At 66.5% G+C, this 17,145-nt stretch overlaps 4 protein-coding genes and 1 non-coding gene across 9 annotated transcripts; 1 reads left to right on the top strand and 4 right to left on the bottom strand.

Moving 5' to 3' along the window:
* Positions 1 to 55: 55 nt before the first annotated feature.
* Positions 56 to 2,437, bottom strand: CGREF1 (cell growth regulator with EF-hand domain 1). Its single transcript, XM_048297489.1, has 6 exons — positions 1,897 to 2,437; positions 1,554 to 1,647; positions 1,211 to 1,282; positions 958 to 1,028; positions 753 to 874; positions 56 to 674 (listed from the first exon to the last, which is right to left on the bottom strand). Exons 1-6 carry the CDS (start codon positions 2,435 to 2,437, stop codon positions 228 to 230), a joined length of 1,347 nt encoding a protein of 448 aa, XP_048153446.1. The 3' UTR covers positions 56 to 227.
* Positions 2,429 to 6,468, bottom strand: PREB (prolactin regulatory element binding). The gene is made up of 9 exons (XM_048297490.1): positions 5,912 to 6,468; positions 5,515 to 5,707; positions 4,399 to 4,610; positions 4,069 to 4,149; positions 3,869 to 3,993; positions 3,285 to 3,458; positions 3,145 to 3,217; positions 2,913 to 3,072; positions 2,429 to 2,816 (listed from the first exon to the last, which is right to left on the bottom strand). Exons 1-9 carry the CDS (start codon positions 6,044 to 6,046, stop codon positions 2,722 to 2,724), a joined length of 1,248 nt encoding a protein of 415 aa, XP_048153447.1. The 5' UTR covers positions 6,047 to 6,468; the 3' UTR covers positions 2,429 to 2,721.
* A 98-nt stretch (positions 6,469 to 6,566) lies between these two features.
* Positions 6,567 to 12,583, bottom strand: SLC5A6 (solute carrier family 5 member 6). Of its 5 annotated transcripts, none has more exons than XM_048297487.1 (16): positions 12,507 to 12,583; positions 9,747 to 10,204; positions 9,594 to 9,659; positions 9,463 to 9,514; positions 9,318 to 9,385; positions 9,073 to 9,227; positions 8,760 to 8,900; positions 8,550 to 8,673; positions 8,397 to 8,485; positions 8,212 to 8,324; positions 8,049 to 8,116; positions 7,849 to 7,935; positions 7,551 to 7,735; positions 7,363 to 7,466; positions 7,176 to 7,297; positions 6,567 to 7,066 (listed from the first exon to the last, which is right to left on the bottom strand). In XM_048297487.1, exons 2-16 carry the CDS (start codon positions 10,074 to 10,076, stop codon positions 6,911 to 6,913), a joined length of 1,860 nt encoding a protein of 619 aa, XP_048153444.1. In that variant the 5' UTR covers positions 10,077 to 10,204; positions 12,507 to 12,583; the 3' UTR covers positions 6,567 to 6,910. The 5 variants fall into 5 exon arrangements, with proteins under 5 accessions (XP_048153444.1, XP_048153443.1, XP_048153442.1 ...); XM_048297486.1 differs by having other exon boundaries at positions 12,488 to 12,554; XM_048297485.1 differs by having other exon boundaries at positions 9,747 to 10,379; positions 12,488 to 12,520.
* A 256-nt stretch (positions 12,584 to 12,839) lies between these two features.
* Positions 12,840 to 15,322, top strand: ATRAID (all-trans retinoic acid induced differentiation factor). The gene is made up of 7 exons (XM_048297494.1): positions 12,840 to 13,047; positions 13,319 to 13,449; positions 13,742 to 13,813; positions 14,572 to 14,643; positions 14,713 to 14,834; positions 14,927 to 15,027; positions 15,125 to 15,322. Exons 1-7 carry the CDS (start codon positions 12,895 to 12,897, stop codon positions 15,227 to 15,229), a joined length of 756 nt encoding a protein of 251 aa, XP_048153451.1. The 5' UTR covers positions 12,840 to 12,894; the 3' UTR covers positions 15,230 to 15,322.
* Positions 15,323 to 16,361: 1,039 nt separating this feature from the next.
* LOC125324253 lies at positions 16,362 to 16,525 on the bottom strand. Its single transcript, XR_007202893.1, has one exon. It is a non-coding gene; the product is annotated as a U1 spliceosomal RNA (small nuclear RNA).
* Between the last annotated feature and the right edge of the window lie 620 nt (positions 16,526 to 17,145).

The raw sequence follows: 17,145 nt of genomic DNA, 5'->3' as shown, positions 1-17,145 counted from the left end.
CCCCAGCTGTGCCCTAGCTGGGGTCCCACAGCCCCTGGGATGCACTGACCACAGCCAAGGTCACTGGCAGTGCCTCTATTTCTCCATCCGATGCATTACAGGAGAGACCACACGGCCCCAGCCCTCCTTGGCCCCAGCAGCCTGGCCATGGGGCATCCCCTGGCCACTCTGTGCCCTGAGCACGGCAGGGAGCAGCCAGGACATTGCATCCCACAGCTCCCCACTGCCTACCCCTCCCCTGGGTCCCTCCATGCTGGGGCTCCCTGCCCCTCAGGGGCTTCAGCCTCAGGGGCTTCCTCTTCCTCCATAGCATCAGTACTGGGGGCTTTGGCCTCAGGGGCTTCTTCTGCCTCCAAGGCCTCAGCACTGGAAGATTCCACCTTGACGGATTCCACCTTGGGGGCTTCATCCTCAGGGGCTCCAGTCTGGGGGTCTCCAGCCTCAATGGCTGCCTGTCCTGGGCTTCTCAACCCCAGGTCCTGCCCAGGCATCTCTGTGCCCTCCCCAGGCACAGCTCCAACCTCTGGCTGCTGCTCTAGGGGGGGCTGTCCTGGGGGTCCCTTGCCCTGGCCAGGCAAGAGCACCTCGGGGGGGTCCAGCAGCTCAGAGGGGTCCAGCAGCCCATCCCCATTCAGGTCCTGCCTTGCCAGGGCTTGGTCCACCAGTGCAGCCACCTGTGGGGATGGGGAACAGGGTGAGGACCCAGCCCAGGGGCTCAAGGGGATACGAGGAGCCATCCCTGTGGGACCCACCATGTCAGGGTCTGGCTGCCCCCCAGCCTGTGCCAGCACCGTGCCGAGTAACTGGAGCAGCTCCAGCCCATCCAGGCGCCTGCTCTGGTCGTGGTCATGGAGCACGAAGAGATAGAGCAGGGCTGTGGGGCATGGGGTGCTGTGGGACTGAGGTCCCTGACCCCACTAGCCCCTCAGTCCCCCATCACCGCCCCGGTGGCCTTACCCTGCTCCCGTGTCATGGCCTCCACGTCCTGCTCCGGTGGCCCCAGGCTCCGCACGGCGCTCCACAGCAGCCTGGGGGGAGCAGGGCTGGGGTGGTGGGAAGCACTGCACCTGCCTCATGGCCCACCGTGCCTCATGGCCAGCTGGGCACTGTCGATGCCCTCCACCCATCCCTGTGCCCCCCATCCCCAATGCACTGCCCTGGGCCATGGGGGAGCCCCGGTGCTGTGGGGCTCCCCAGGGCAGGGACTCACAGCAGCACAGGCGACTCCGGGCTCAGCGGGTCGGGGTGCAGATCCACGATTGTGGCCACGGGGGACTCAGGCCTGGCCAAGAGACAGGGGGGTTACCTGTGCCCCTGGGGAGGCTGCCCACTCCGGCCTGACGCCCCCCACCCACGGCCCCTGCAGATCCATGAGTCCCATCCCTCACTGTGCAGCCTCGGACCCCTGTGCTTGCCCACAGCCACGTGCCCCTCCCATGGCCATTTGCTCCCTTGTGCTCCACCAGCACCTGTGCCCCTGTATCGTGAAAACAACCCACCTCTGCCTTCCCCGTCCCCACATCCCACTGCCTCCATACCTGTGCCCCCCGTACCTGCTCCTCCCCGCCCTGGGGGCGGCCCAGGCCGCTGGCCCCAGCAGCAGCAGGATCAGCATCGCCGGCGGGTTCCTCATCCCGCGGCCTCGGGCTGCGGCGGGCCGAGAACACCGGGGTCGGGGGTGGCCCTGCCGGGGGGGCGGGCCCGTGGCAGCCCGGCGCGGGCAGAGGGGCGGGCGCCCCGGGAGCTGCCCTGGTTCCAGCGCGGCGGGGACACGCTTGCACGGACGGGAGGGTGCGAGGGGCAGCGCGGGGAACGCAGAGCGCGTGGCATCGGCTGGCGCTGCTCACCCAGGGCACCCCCCACGCGCCCAACCCGGTGCCTCCGGGACCCACTCACCCAGCCCCGTTCGCGTGTCCGCGCCGCCCGCCCCGCCCCGGGGCCACGTATCCGACACGTCTCGGCACTGCCACCGGGCCCAGGAGCGGCCCCGCCCGTCCCGGGCCCTGCCCTGCCCAGCCCGGGGGGAGGAGGGATTGAGCCCCACGCAGGGCAGCGCCGGGGTAACCGGGACCCGGCACCTCCGGACGGGGGCCAGGGATGGGCGCATGGTCACAGCAAGGGCGGGGTCGTGCCGGTGGGTGAAACCCCCCCTAAGCACCCCATGGTCCCGGTCAGAGCCGGGCCAGCCCAGCTCGGTGTCACCGACCCCCCGCACTGGCCCCTGCAGCAGCACCACCACCGAGGGCGTGGGTCGGCCTGTGCCGGTACACACGGGCCCCACTGGCCCTGAGGGCTCTGGGCAGCCCCTGTGCCACTGACAGGACCCTGAGGGCACAGACAAGCCCCTGAGGGCACACGACGTCCCAGAGTGTGACCAGCAGGATGCCCTCAGCCCCAGGCCCACTCCTCCACCACACATGGACAACTCTGCCTTCATGCTCCAGTTTAATGGCAGCGGCAGGGCGGGCAGGACCCTCTTCTCCTGGGGTAGGAGACCCCCCTGTCCTGGGGCCAGCCCTGCACTGCTGCCAGCACAGTCCCACAGGGATGTGGCCCTGCGCGGTGCCCCAGACCCGCATCTGCTCCCCGAGCACCAGCAGGGACAGCGGGGTCTGGGCTGGTCCCTCCATGTCCCTCATGTACCCCCACAGTCTATGTGGGGTAGGTGGAGGCTGGGGGGGTCATTCCTGGCACCAGGTGGTCCCTCGGGGGGCCAGGGGGCTACAGGAAGCCTGGGAATGTGAGCTGCAGCAGCAGGATGGTGGCCACAATGAGCCCAGCACAGAGCAGCAGCAGCAGCCAGACAGGGAGGGAACCTGTGGGAGAGACATGGGTGAGAGGAGGCTGCAGCCCCCCCCATGCCAGAGGAGGAGCAGAGGCACCTCAGCCCCGCAGGCAGGCCCCGGACGTACGGCGGGTGGGCAGCAGATGCAGTTTGCAGCGGCTGTCCACGGCCACGCTGAGCAGGGCAGCCTCGTGGCCCCCCAGCAGCTCCCGCCCAGGCCGGCTCTCGGGGACAAAGGCCACATCGGTCACCACAATGCCATGGGCCTCCTTCACGTAGTACAATCTCTGGGGGGACAGAAGAGGTGAGGGGCTGTTCAGCAGCCACCGGGGCTGCCCCACACCCCTGCCCCAGCTCACCTGCAGAGAGAAGGCAATGTGGATGGCCACGGAGCCTGTCACTGTGCCCAGTCCCAGGAAGGTGCCCGAATCACTGTGGGGGAGGGTAGTGAGTGGGGGCTGCCATGGCCCCCACCCCACACCCACTGGCCCTGGGGTACCTGATGGAGAGGCAGGAGATCACCTCGGAGCCACAAGGCCGTGTCAGCAGCGGCAGGAAGCTCTTCCCATCCCACTTGGTCAGGTAGCAGGGTGGGGGCCGGCGCTCCCGCTTGTGGGGCACCTGCACTGTGTAGAGCCGCAGAGCCCCGGCACTGCCCTCCACGGCCCCAAACCTGCCGCAGCAGAGAGGGGCACAGGGGGAGCGTGGGGTCCATGGGAAACAGCCTCACCACCACCACCTCTCTCCCAAGGCAAACCTGGCTCCAGCCCTCTCCCCGTACAGCTGTCAACAGAGCCCATGGAACCCCTTCCCACAGGAGCAGGAGGAAGAGCAACAGGGCAGGGCAGCAGTCAGGGATGGCCCATTCCCAGCCCCAGTAGCCCCTCCCCACCCTGGGCTCCTGCCCGTTGGGCCAGCCCCAGCCCTGATGACCATGGTCCCAGCCCCACAGCCTAGCCCCAGGCCCCTGCCCAGCTCCAAGGCCCTGCCCTGTCCTCAGCCCCAATGCCCCTCCCCATCCCACTGCCCACCTCAGTGCCCCAGCCCTTTGGTCCGCCCCCTGGCCCCATCCCCAGCCCTCACCGGCAGGCCTGGTAGCGATAGGCCTTGTCGGGGATGCCGGGCAGGTTCTCGTGCCAGCGCAGCCCCGTTACCAGCTGGTCCTGCTGCCACACGCAGCACTGGAAGTCCCTCCCCGCCGTCACCACCTGCCGCACACAGCACACGGGTCTGAGGCCACTCTGCTGCAGAGCCAGGGAACCGGGGAGCCATCTGACACCCACCTTGTTGTCAGGGCCCAGTGCAATGTCCTCAATCTCCCCGTCGTGGGCTCTGAACTCCAACGTCTTCTTCATGCTGGGGAACTGCAGGGGCAGAGCTGGCATGGGGCTGGGCACAGGCCAGGCCCTGCCGCGGTCCCGGGCAGGTGTGGGGGGAGCAGCCTTAGGTAACCGCAGGCACTGCCAATCCAGCCATCCCTGCCCAGTGTGTGCTGCCGGGGGTGCAGCGATGCCGCCCTCTGCTCTTCCGTGTCTGTCCCAGCCCCCCATGCCCGCCCTGCTCCCTGCTGCCCACCCTGGCTCCCCCTGTGTCCCCCAGCCCGCCGTGCCCACCTCCCAGAGGCGCAGGAAGCCATCAGCCCCACCGGTGGCGAGCAGGGCTCCGTCGGCGCTGAAGCGCACGGCCTTCTGCAGGGCATCGGGGCTGAAGTCGGTGCGCACGCGCTGCAGGCTCTCCACCCTCACCTCGCGGGCCCGGCTCTGCGCGCTCCCCTGGGCCCCCCCGCCGGGGCCTCGCCGCCGCCGCACGCCCTTCTCCCCACTGCCTGCGGGCCGGGACACGGGCCTGACAGGGCGGCACCGCGGGCACGGGTGCCACGGGGGGTCCAAGGCAGTGCCCATCCCCAAAACACCTCACAGCCCCACGGCTCCCCACACCCTGTCCGTGGCACCCAGGTCGGACATGGGAGGTTCAGGGCAGGCACAAGGCAGCAGGGGGCTTCCATCCCCAAAGCTCCCCACAGCACCCAGGACAGGCACTGGGGGGGGGGTGGGTCCAGAGGGCTCCAGGACAGCGTCCAATCCCCAAAACTCCACATGGCACCCCGGGCAGGCACAGGGAGGTGCGTTCGGGGCAGACATACCGCAGGCGCAGGGCAGGGATGGAGGGGTTCAGGGCAATGCCCATCTCCAAGCCACCCCACAGACTCCCAGCTCCCCACATCCTGCCCTCCAGCACCCAGGGCAGGCACGGGGAAGATCCAGGGCGGGAATGGGAGGTCCACAGCTGTACCCCATCCCCAAAGTACCCCACGGCTCCCCACACTCTGCTCACAGCATCTGGGGGTGGGGGGGTGGGGGGGCAGGGGGGCTCCAGGGCAGCGTCCCATTCCCAAAGCTCGCCATGGCACCCAGGACAAGCACACACAGGCAAGTTCAGGACAGGCAGACAGTGGTTCAGGGCGTGCCCCATCTCCAAGCCACCCCACAGACCCCACATCCTGCCCCATGGCACCCAAGGTAGGAAAGGGGAGGGGGATTCAGGGCAGACACAGAGGAGATCCAGGGTGGGCGTGGGGTTGTAACAGAATGCCTCATCTCCAAAACACCCTTCAGCCCTCCCCACAGCACCCAGGGCAGGCAGGAGGGGAATTCAGGGCCATCCCCAAAGCACAGCACAGCCCCGAGAGCAAGTCCCTTACACCGAGTTCCGGTGAACCGGTGTCTCACCGTCTTTCCCGGCGGTGCCCGGGCCCTCGGGCTCCTGTACGGTGAAGCGCAGGATGTGGCAGCTGTTGTCCTGCCCGGCCGCAATGACGTCCCCGGCCAGCGCCATGGTCATGGTGGCGCGGGTCTCGGTGTCGTGGCAGTGCAGCAGCGACGCGCTGAGCTGCCCCCCGATCTGCTCCAGCTGCAGGAAGTGCTGCGGGCCCGGAGGGCTCGGTCACGGCCCCCGCCCGCGAGTTCCCCGGGACACCCACTCCCACACCTGCAGCCCGGGCGCCCCAAGCCCCCCAGCCCCTCGCCACGCTCAGAGCTGTCCCCAGACACAGCCGGGCCCCTCCAAACCCCTCAGCCTCCCACGCGCCCCCTCTCTCCCCACACCCCCGTCCCCGCTCCCGCGCACCACGCCATTGCGGATGCCGGTCTTGGCGGCGCCTCCGCCGCCGGCGGTGATGGCGAGGGGCCGCCGCGGGTGCAGGCGGACGGTGTAGAGCGGGAACGGCGCCCGGTACAGCTCGGCGGGCCGCCGCGGCGCCATGACAGCGACGCGACGTCAGCGCGCTGTGACCTCAGCACGCTGTGACGTCAGCACGCTATTACGTCACGTCGCAGTCAGCCGGCAGGGGCGTGGCTAACCGCGCGCGAGACAGAGCGGCGGAGACGGCCCGGGGCTGGGTGGGGCCCGAGGACGGTGGGAGCTCCCAAGGGGAAACGGGGATCCTTGGCCTCATGTGGGACAGTGAGGACACCCCAGTGCATGGGGAAACGGGGGCTCCCTCGTACTTGGCGAGACGGCGGTCCGGTGGCTCCATGGGGACCCCACTGACTGGGAAAATGGGGCGCCTGGGGGCTACTGGGGGGCAGCGGGAATGCCCCAGTGATTGGGGAGATGGCAGTCGCGTGTACCCTGTGGGCTCCTGGAGGACACCCCACTCACTGCTCGGGGACACGGGGGTTCCGTGGCCCCCCGGGGAAGCGTAGGGACAGCCCGCTGCTGGGGCAGCTGGGCTGCCGGCCTACAGCAGGGAGTGGGCTGTTCCTTGGGACCCTCCGACACCTGTGCTCTAGAACCATTTATTGGGGGGACACCAAACACAAAGACAGGTGATAGGGGCTGCAGGGTCCACTTGGCACCCCGACAGCTCCGGGCAGCCCCAGCCCTGGAGCGGTGTGTAAGGCACATGGCTGGGCTGGGGGTACCGGACAACGTCCCGGCCTGGGGACAGGGACACTGCTCCAACATCTCCAGCCATGGTCCCAGAGCCCCCTGAAGGGGCAGCCCACCAGCATCACTGCAGAGACCCAACCGCCTGTTACTCGGCACTCCCCAGCTGTCTGTGGATGCCCCACCAGGGTTTGAGCCCCCTGACCGGGGGTGGCCAAGACCCTCATGCTGGGGGTATCAGAAGGAGGTTTCCTGCAGGGTGTAGGAGGGGGCACCAGCACTGCGGATGTAGCCCTGTCCTTCCTCCTCCTCCCCCTGCCGGTCGGGGCCAGGGGGGATCAGGCCATTGGGCACCCCATTGCTCTTCTCCGTGGCATCCGTATGGCCAGGGGCCTGTGGGGACAGAGCGGGGAGCGGGCAGAGCACAGTGGGGGCAGCAGGGGCATGGGAGGGTACCCCCCATGTCCCCCTCCCCCCGGGGTGCTGGGAGTCTGTCCCTCACCTGGGCAGGGTCACCTACCCCACAGCAGAACCACTGCCGGATTTTGGGGGGCAGGCAGCAGAGCAGCCATGGCAGTACAGGGGAGATGGTGCGGGGGTCCAGTGCCGCTGCCGGCGTGGGGCCTGGGGATATAGGGCCGTGAGTGGGGCAGGGGTATCACAGTGGCCCCCCGCCACCCCACACTCACCAGTGAGCAGGCTGACCAGGACCCCCACCAGGATGACAGTGGTGGAGTTGTGGGCACTGTACCACATGTAGGACAGGCTGTAGAACCGCTGCAGCCCCGTGGGGCTGGGGGACACAGGGTCAGGGGGTGTGTGGGGCAGCACCTCCACACCCTGCACACCCTGTCCCTGAGCCCCCCATCCCACTCACCTTGGGGGTGCTGATGTGGGGGGCAGCAAGGTGGTAGCCAGGACAGTGCTGAGGTTGCCCACAGTGGGGAGCACTGTGCTGTTGGCTGGGGGCACCCCCTTGGCCCCTCCTGTGCCGTGCAGGATGCTGCCGATGCCTACCCAGAAAGCCATGACCAGTCCAGCCAGCAGCCCCACGGCGGCTCCCTGGGACAGGGGACAAAGAAGGACACTGACCCCTGTCTGGACTCAGGGTGCCCCACACCTCCCCACCAACCCGCATGGGGCTGGGGGACACTGACGGGGTCGGGGACACTCACTGTGGGGTTGGCGCAAGGGAAGAACATGCCAAGGCAGAAGAGCCCCAGGAGAGGACCCCCCACCATGCCGAAGATGCTGATGGCTGCCTGCGGGGACATGACCTTCAGCACCAGTCCCGTGCCCCTGGGGGTGCCAGAGCCGAGGGTCCCCCACCCCATTTGGGGTGCCAGAGCCAGGGGTCCTGCAGCCCCGTGCCTACCTGCAGCACAGGTCCCAGCATGGAGGACACATACGCCATCCCCAGGCATATCAGCCCGTAACCGAGAGCTGGGGAGGGGAGTGGGGTGTCACGGTGGTGCTGGGGACCCCCCCACCATGCCAGCCCCGCAGCTGTTCCCCCCGGCCACCCCCTATCCACTCACCCAGCAGCTTGGAGACCAACGTGGCCCGCGACTCCGATAGCTCAGGGAAGTGCGGCCGTACCAGGTCCTCCATGGTCACCGTGGCCAGTGAGTTGAAGGCAGAGGAGATGGTGCTGGGGAGGAGAGGGAGCAGGAGGGGGCTCGGCCGGGACACCTGAACCACCGCCCCAGGGCTGCCCACTCACCTGAGGGAGCCACTGAAGAGGCAGGCGACAAAGAGCCCGGGCAGCCCCGGCAGGTCCCGCAGCACGTCCATCACGAAGAACAGCACCAGCTGTGGCAGGAGGTCAGTGCAGGGGCTGGGGCAGGAGGGGACAGGGGAGAGGGTCTTCACCCACCTGGTCAGAGGAGCTATGGGTGGGTGCCAGCGGGTGCTCCTGGTTATACACGAACATGACGAGGCCAGTGAGGCAGCTGAGGCAGAGCACAATCTGCTGGCAGGGGAACACGGCGTAGCAGGAGCTGCGGATGCCGTGTGGGTGTCAGACACGGGGAGTGGCAGGGGGCCCATCCCGGCCACTGGGACCTCCAGTCCCAGCCCCACTCACAGCTTGGCCTCCCGTTCGCTGCGAGCACTGAGGTAGCGCTGCACCTGCGCCTGGTTCACCCCGTACAGCGACAGCATCATGAAGATCCCCCCCACAGCCAGAGACCAGAAGGTGTGACGTTCCAGGGGGTTGGGGTCCAGGCTGTGGGGAGGACCATGGCGGGGGGGGGGGGCGATGGTGACAGGTCCTCACCGGCACCCCACACCCCATGGGAAAGAGAGTAACAGGGATGGACCACTACACCACACCAGGATCCCTCTCCCCCACCCAGCGTTCCCACAGCATGACAGGGGGGTCCCAGGAGATCACTCACTCAATGCCGGCGATCTTGCCCTCCTGCTCAGCCACGCGCCAGACACGGGCCATGCCCCCCACCCGCCATGCGCCCACCACGATGACGGCAACCTGTCCTGCCAGCATCACCAGCGTCTGGAACACGTCTGTCCAGATGACGGCCTTCAGCCCACCCTGGGGACACACGGTGCCCGTCACCGCAGGATGACAGTGCTCACCCTGGCACGGCAGGGGCAAAGGGCACCTGCGGCAGCAGGGACTCACCAGTGTAGTGTAGAGTGTGCAGACAAGCCCCATCGTCAGCACCGCACTCCAGAGGTCAAAGCCCGTCACTGGAAGTGGCAGAGGCCATTAATGGGGTGAGGGGCAGCAGCCTCCTGGCATTGCCCCCCACCTGTCCTCATCATACCTGCGTTGAGGGCCAGTGCGGGGGCGTAGAGCACCACTCCCATGTAGATGACCTGCGGGGAGGGGAGAGCAGTGCTGAGCCATGCCCTAACCCCCAAACTCTGCACCTCCCACACGCCTAGCTCCACTCACCATTTGGAAGATGAAGGTGACAGTGCCCAAGACTCGCACTGTCTTGTTGAAGCGCAGCTCCAGGTACTGCAAGGAGAGAGGTCAGGGCACCTGACTGCAGGGTCCTCCGTTCTCCCCACAACCCCCTGCACTCCCTGCGTCCCCTCTGCTCACCTCATAGGTGCTGGTGATGCGCAGACGGTAGAAGACGGGAATGAAGATGTGTGCTGGGATGAGCAGACCCAGGAAATAGGAGCAGCCGAGGAACCAGTACTCGGTGCCGAAGCGGAAGATCTCAGCAGGCACGCCCAGGATGGCTACCGCTGACTGGAAGGAGGCCAGCAGGGACAGGGCGACGGGCAGGCAGCCCATGTCACGGTTGGCTAGCAGGAACTCCTGCACAGTGCGTTGACGGTCGCCGGTCAGTGCATAGAACAGCCCGATGGCTGATGACAGCACCAGCAGCAGTGCGAAGATGCTGTAGTCGATGGCCGTGAACTCCATGGTGAGCGTGTCCCTGCGCCGCTGCCCTGCCGGTGCTGCTGCTGCCCAGCCACCTACGCCCTGCCGGCCTCATGGGCACAACTGACCCCGGCAACACGTCCTGACCAGCATCAGCCTGGCGCTGGCAGCTGCAGGAGGGACGTATCAGTGCTGCAGGGACCTTCGCTCGCTCTGTCTCAGCCTCAAGGACCCAGTGGGGGGAAAAAACAGCTGGACCCTCCTCCTCCTCCTCCTCCTCCCTCTGGGCTGGGCTTGGCCACGCCTGGGCCGCCCCACCTGCCCCGTTGAAGGAAACTGGAGCGTCTTCAAAGAGCACAAAGACAATGGCTGCAAAAACAGTCGCACCCAGGCCCCCCGCAGCACTGGCACCACCAGCCCCGGCAGAACTGGCCAAACCCAACACAGCTGCCTCCGGTGCAGGACAGCTCCAATCCCACCTGAGCCAAACCCAACACGACCACCCCTGGAGCAGGACAGCCTCGAGCCCAGCAGAGCCAGTCCCAGTGGAGCCAAATCCAACGCAGCTGCCCCACAGCAGGTCAACCCCAATCCCACCTGAGCCAAACCCAACACGGCTACCCCCAGAGCTGAACAGCCTTGAGCCCTCAGTGCTGGTCCCACCCGAGCCAAACCCAACCTGGCCCAACCGCCCCAGCATTGCATGGCCCCACCAAACCCGGCAGCACCGGTCCCACCAGCACCAAAGTCAACCCAGCCCAACCACTCCAGCACCCCACAGCCCTGGCGGAACCGCCCCCAGTGCAAGAGCTTGGCCAAGCCCTTGGCGGGGAGCAGAGCCCCTTAGAGCCCCGGGAGGAGGACACCAGGGACATAACTACCCTGGCCCTCATGCCAGCCCAATGCTCTGGGGCCAGCAGGGCACAGCCAGCACTGGGGCAGTCGTTCCTGCAGCAGAATCGGCCCCACTGGCAGCCCCTGGCCCCGCAGGACACATGGACAGGGCTGGGGAGGGCATGGAGCCCAGTCTGCGCTGGAGAGGAGGGACCGGAGGAGCCCCACACTTTTGTCCCAGAGCATAGAAGCTGGGCAGGGTGATCCCCACACCACACAGCCCACATGGCCAGGGATGGACATAGGGGTGGAATGGACAGAGGGGAGCTGGCAGCCTCAGGGGTTCTGGGCATCAGCCAGGTGGAGCAGACCCCTGAGCATCCACCGGCTCTGGCACCCTGTGCTCTGCCCCTGCCCTGGCTCCAGCCGCTGTGGAACAGGAGGGGACAGCTGGGCAGATTGCTGCCCCTGCCTCCCCCCCCATGCAGAGGACTGCCAGGACCTGGGAGTGGCAGGTGCCACAGGGCCGCGGATACCCTGCCTTCCTGGCCTGCGAGGGGCTGCAGGCTGTGGGGGACCCTCTCTCCCAGCGGGGCAGAGTTAGGGGCACAGGGAGGACAAGTCTGGACTGGGGGTGGCAGGCAGGGAGTGGCACAGTGCCCGCCATGATCCCATCGTGATCCCTGGAGGAATGGTTGCCTGGGAAATGCTTGGTGGGATTAGGCTGAGCCCCTCCTAGCACCCCTGGCACGGCCTGCCTGGGCCTGCCTGCCGCAGGGCCGGGGGCGGCTGAGCTGGCGTGGGGTTCTGCGGCGTCGGCAGTGCCAGCAGTGTCTGGGTGGGGAATGGGGTGAGAGGGCAGTGTCTCTGCCACCACCAGGCCTGCTCTGTCCCTGACCAGGACACGGCTCCATGTACAGCCGCTCCCGGCCAGGGTCCAAGGTCACATTCCCCCACATTCCCCCATCCAGACTAAACATGGGAGGTTACACTGTGTTCCCAACGGGCACACAACAGCCCCAGCCTCCTGGATGGCCCCGGCCCAAGGCTCCCATGCCCCACAGGCCCCTCGGTGTCCTTGAGACTCTGCTGCCTCCAGCCCTGGTGTCCCCACATCCCCATCACCTGGTGATACCAAGCCCTGGTGTCCCGGTCACTCCACTGAGGCCCTGCTGCCCTCTCACCCAGAGGGCACAGTATGTCCCCCACAAAACTCAGCAGCCCCAGCTCTGGGCCCTGCTCTCCCAGCCCTAGGGTGCTCCATGTCCCTGGCTGGTGAATCTGCTGCCCCTGTCCCTGGCGTCCTCAGCATGCCTTCCCCGGTGTCCCCGCTCCTCGTGCTCCCTCACACCCTTCCTTATCATCCCGTGTACTCTGACCCCGCTTGAGGCGCCGCTGCCCAGCGCTGTCACCGGTGCCCCAGGCCCTGCTCCCCGTCCTCGGTGTCCCCGCTGTCCTCATCCCGGGGCTCTAAGGGGCTCTGCTCCCCGTCCCCGGTGCCCCCATCCCGGGGCTCTGCTCCCCGTCCCCAGTGTCCCCGCTCCCGGCCCCTGCTGCCTGCAGTGCACCAGGTCCCGGCGGCGGTGACCTTGTCGCGGCGGTCCTGGCGCAACACTCACCGGCCGCGGCGGCACTCACCCCATGTGCCGCCTGACAGCCGGGGCGCCTGGGGATGACGCAGAGCAGGCGGGGCGGCTCCTACGGCCTCTCCCGCTCGGCCGCCAGGTGCTGACGGCATCACCGCCGGTCCCGCGTTGGGCTGCGGCTGTCCCCGTCCCCGTCCCCGTTCTCCCATTCCCATCCCCATCCCGGCCCCGTTCCGGGCCCCGCCGCGCTCCGCCGCCTCAGGCGGTCACCCCGCCCCGGCGCCCGCGCTGCGGGGGGCCCCTCCGTGGCCTCGCTCGGGTCCAGAGGGCGCCAGGCCCGTGGGGGGGGGGGGGGGGGGGGGGGGGGCGGACGGGCACGGACCTGCCCCGTCCGCTCGGGGCTCCCCGGTGGCGCGGGCGTGCCCGGGGCTGGCGGGGCTATGGGCGGGTGCGTGCTGCTGCTGCTGCTGCTGCTGCCGCTGCTGCCCCGGGCCACCCGCGGGGTCGCGGTGAGCAACGGAGAACAGGGCCGGGGTCACGGAAATGGGGGGCTCTGGTGGGCAGAGGATGTCACGGATCAGAGCTGCCGAGAGGTCAGGGAGTGCCCGGAACGGAGGTCCCGGGGGGGAAACCGAGGGTCAGTGAGTCCCCGATCGGGGCTGTCCCGAGGTCCGGGGTGCCCGGCTTGGAGGTGCCCGGGCGTCAGGGAAGTCGTGGTTGCCCTAAGGCCGAGGAGGTTGTCCTTTTCCGGGGAGCGGGTTCGGGGGGGTCCCGGGGCTCGGGGATGCTCGGGGATCGCGGGATGCACGGGAGTCCCGGGTGCCCCGGGTGTCGGTGCTGCCCATGACCCCTCGACCTCTGCAGGTGTGCGGGCTCTGCCCGGGGCCGCCGCGGAACGGCTCCATCGTGTCCCGGTTCTGTGAGTCCCGGGGCGACACTGAGAGCGACGGGCGCTGCTGCCGGGAGCGGGGCCTGTCCCCAGGGCGGCTTCTGGGGTACGAGGGGCCCGGGGGAGGACGGGGATGCAGGTGCTGGGGTCGAGTCTGGGGTGCTGGGGTGCTCGGGGGGTGGGGAGTGCTGGGATGGGTGTTTGGGTTCACAGCGGTGTCAGGGGAACGGCGGGGGTGGGGAATGCCTGGATGGAGCATCCTGGGTGGTGTGCGGGGGCGGCAGGTACAGGCAGGTACAGGCAGGGACCAGGATGGGTGCTGGGGGTCACAGGAGCATGAGGGGAAAGTGTAGGGGACAGGCATGCTGCTGTCTCCCCCAACCACTGTCCTTTCCCAGGCTGGACCTGAGCAACTGCTCCCTGCACAGTGTACCCCCGGGACTGGCCGAGGCCACCACTGCCATCATCCTGTGAGTTTCCCCGTGCCCCCTTTGGCCCTTGCAAGGAGATGGGCCGGGCTGGGAGAGGGGGTTGGGGCAGCTTTGGTGGGACATTCCCATGGGCCCAGGCCAGCACAGCCCTGCTCTGCTGGTCCCAGCACCCCAGTGGACAGCGGCCGCTTTCTGCCCTCGTGGCTGGCTGTAACAGTCCACAGGGTCTGGACAAACGGAAACCACCCTCATTTTTAAAAGGGGAGCCCTGGGACCCGTCTGTCCAGGCAACCTCACCCCTGTGCTCAGTGGGACCATGGGACAGATCCTTCTGGAGTTCTGTCATGGTGCACGTTGTCACAGGACAGCCCTCCAGTGGGGGCCTGTGCTGGCAGGTGAGACAGGAGCCACACGGTCACATCTTGGCTTTTGCCACAGTCCCACACAGTGTCCTTGTCCCCAGGTTGGAGAGATGGGAGTCAGGGAAGTAACTCATCTATATGGCCACATCCAGGGCACTGTCAGGGCTCAGTGTCCAAATGAGCCCAGTGAGCCATGGTGGCCCTCAGGGCACCATGACACCCCAGCTCATCAGTGTTTTTGTTAATGACCAAGTGGTCCCTCAAGCAGCTCCGCTGAGACCTTTGAGCCCTGGCTGTAGGGCTGCACCCCCAGGGCCTCGGGTGGGGGAGGTGGGTGCATGGGAACCGCCTGAGGCTTGGTGAGGTGCCGGGGGTACCCCTGGTGCCTGCCAGGCTGGGAGTGCCGAATGGGACTGAAGGTCCATGTGCTCGCAGGGACTTGACTGAGAACCCCCTGACAACTCTCCCCAATGGCTCCTTCCTGGGCTTCATCCACCTGCAGAGCCTGTGAGTGCTGGGGGGAGTCAGGGGCTGGGGGGGGGTCACTGTGGTGTCAGTGCTGAGCTCTGCCCCCAGCGCGGTGCCACTGGCGCTGGAGTGTCCGGGTGGGAGTGACGCCTGGCAGGACGTGACAGTGGATGGGAGCAGCCGGCTGTGCCAGGAACAGAGGAACCCCTGCAACAGCTCTGTGGAACTCGGTATGGTGGGGGACTGTGACCCTGGCAGTGGGTACATGGGGCTGGCAGTGGGGTCTGGCCTTGGTCCCTGACCCCCTGCTCTGCTCTGCCAGCCTGGCCATGTCCTGAAAACTCTGTATGTGCCCCCGACGGCCCCGGCCTCGTCCAGTGCCTCTGTGACAATCCCTTCCATGGCTACAAGTGCCTGCGTGAGGTGAGTGCCTGTGGGACTGGACCTCTCTCTGGCTGCGCCCTGGCCAGATCAGCAGGGGCTGCAGGGAGCGGTGATGCTCACTCCCGGTCCCGGGCAGGGCACGTTCCCGATGCTTCTCTTCAGTGGAATCCTGGGCACTGCCACTGTGTCCCTGTCCCTGCTGCTGTGGGGCACCCAGCGGAGGAAGGCCAAGACCCCCTGAGCAGGGCACGGGGCCGTGCCTGGGCTGGAGGCTCTGTGGCCTGGGCATCCTCAAGGCTGCTTGGGATCAATAAAACTGCAGGTCCTCGCTGTATGTCCTTCTAGTTCCTTCCTGGGGGAGGGGTGGGTGATTCAAAGGAATCTACTCCACAGCAAGGGACTGTAAAGTAAAGTGCTTTATTGGCCCAGTGGGGGGAGCACACAGGGGTTAATACCTCCATATGCTTGTCCCCCCTGTTCATCTTACAGAGGTTATTTATATGTTTACCAGTTCGGCTTCCTCCCTTTTTGTTAATTTATCTAAAAGTTATAGTCATAAGGGGTTGGGGTCTTACATAACTTGTGGTTTCCTAATCTTAGGGTTACAAACTTGGCATGCTATTACTATCTAATACATTCATCACACACCTATTTTGCTAATACACAATTTTACTATTACACTCTTTATTGGTATATTAGTTATGCTTCTTCTATAGTTGTGTATTGATTATTCCCTTATTACATTTTTCTACCCTTTGTGACAGTTCTTCTATTTGTCATTAAAACAGCAGTTAGGATGTGTCTTCCTTCTTGTCGCTTAGCCCACAGGGGCTAGGCCCCTGTTCTGCACAACAGCGGGTAGTCAGACACATTAGCTCGCATTCCATTCCCTTATCATCCTAGTCCACTCCGGTTTTGTTTTTCCAAGAGCAGTTAGCGTTAGACATAGCGTCTCCTATTCACTGATCATCATAGCCCCTTCCAGGGCTAGGATTCTTTTCTTGCAAAAGCAGTGGCAGTCAAGCATAGCAGCCAACACCCAGCTTTTATTAATCTATACTTGATACTAAGGTGCTTACGTTAAAGAAGTCCTGTGTTCCATGGGTACGCGGGGGCTCGGTGGAACTGACGGGAGGGGGGCCATACAAATTCTCCGCGCTGGGTGCGCGCCCAGGTCAAGGCGAAGGTGAGCAGTAGGAACGTCTACACTGGGACCTGCCCACCCACTGTGAGCTCTCCAGCCCTCAGAGGCAGCACTTGAGCGGGAACCGCCTCGGCGCCCGCAGCTCTGAGAGGGAGGAAGTCCCAATTAGTGCCGGAAAAAGCCGAGTTATATTATTCATAATACACGTTCTGTTCTTGACCACCAAAACCAGGGGAGAGCGCGAACGCAGTCCCCCACTACCACAAATTATGCAGTCGAGTTTCCCGCATTTGGGGAAATCGCAGGGGTCAGCACACCCGGAGTGCAAGGGATGAGCCTCGCCCTGGGAAAACCACCTGCCTGATCATGGTGTCTCCCCTGCCAGGTAAGTATGAGACACCAACCCCGCCGCCCGCACGCCCCGCCCGCCGCACGCCCCCACAGCACACGGACACCCCGACACCAGCCCCGCCCCGAACCGGCCCCGCGCTGCGCCGCGGCCCGCACGGCCCGGCCCGCGCAGCGCCCGCGGACGCGCGAGGGCAGCGGCGCCCGTGCGCGGGGCTGTGTCCCGGCATGCCGCGCGGCGCTGCCTCATTTGCGTGGACACGCCCCCGGGCCGCCCCTGGCCCCGCCCCCGCCGCTCCTCGGACCCGCCCGGCCCCGGCTCGGCCCCGGCTCCGCCCCGGGAGCCGCTGCCCCGAGCCCGCGGGCGCAGCTCTTGCCTCCGTCTGGGTCGGGTTCTGTTCCGAGTGAGCGGCCGATGGGTCAGCGCTCACCATCTCCCGCTGCCGGAATTCCCTTTTCCCCAGCTACTGCCCGGTCCTGCTGGGGACCCTCCCGGTGCCTCTCGTCCAGACAGCCCGTTCCTCTTGGGCTTCTCTTTTCCCTAGCACAGAAGATTAGCCAAGTGTGCGGCGTTCACAGTGGAATTGGTCTGTCTGCAGGTCCTGAGGAACAACTGAAAACAATTGCAAAGTTTCATTCCAATCTTGAGATATCATTTTCCCCTC

The sequence above is a fragment of the Corvus hawaiiensis genome, chromosome 3, assembly GCF_020740725.1.
Source record: "Corvus hawaiiensis isolate bCorHaw1 chromosome 3, bCorHaw1.pri.cur, whole genome shotgun sequence".
NCBI classification, from domain to species: Eukaryota; Metazoa; Chordata; class Aves; order Passeriformes; family Corvidae; genus Corvus; species Corvus hawaiiensis.
This window is presented reverse-complemented; position numbering and strand designations above follow the sequence as displayed.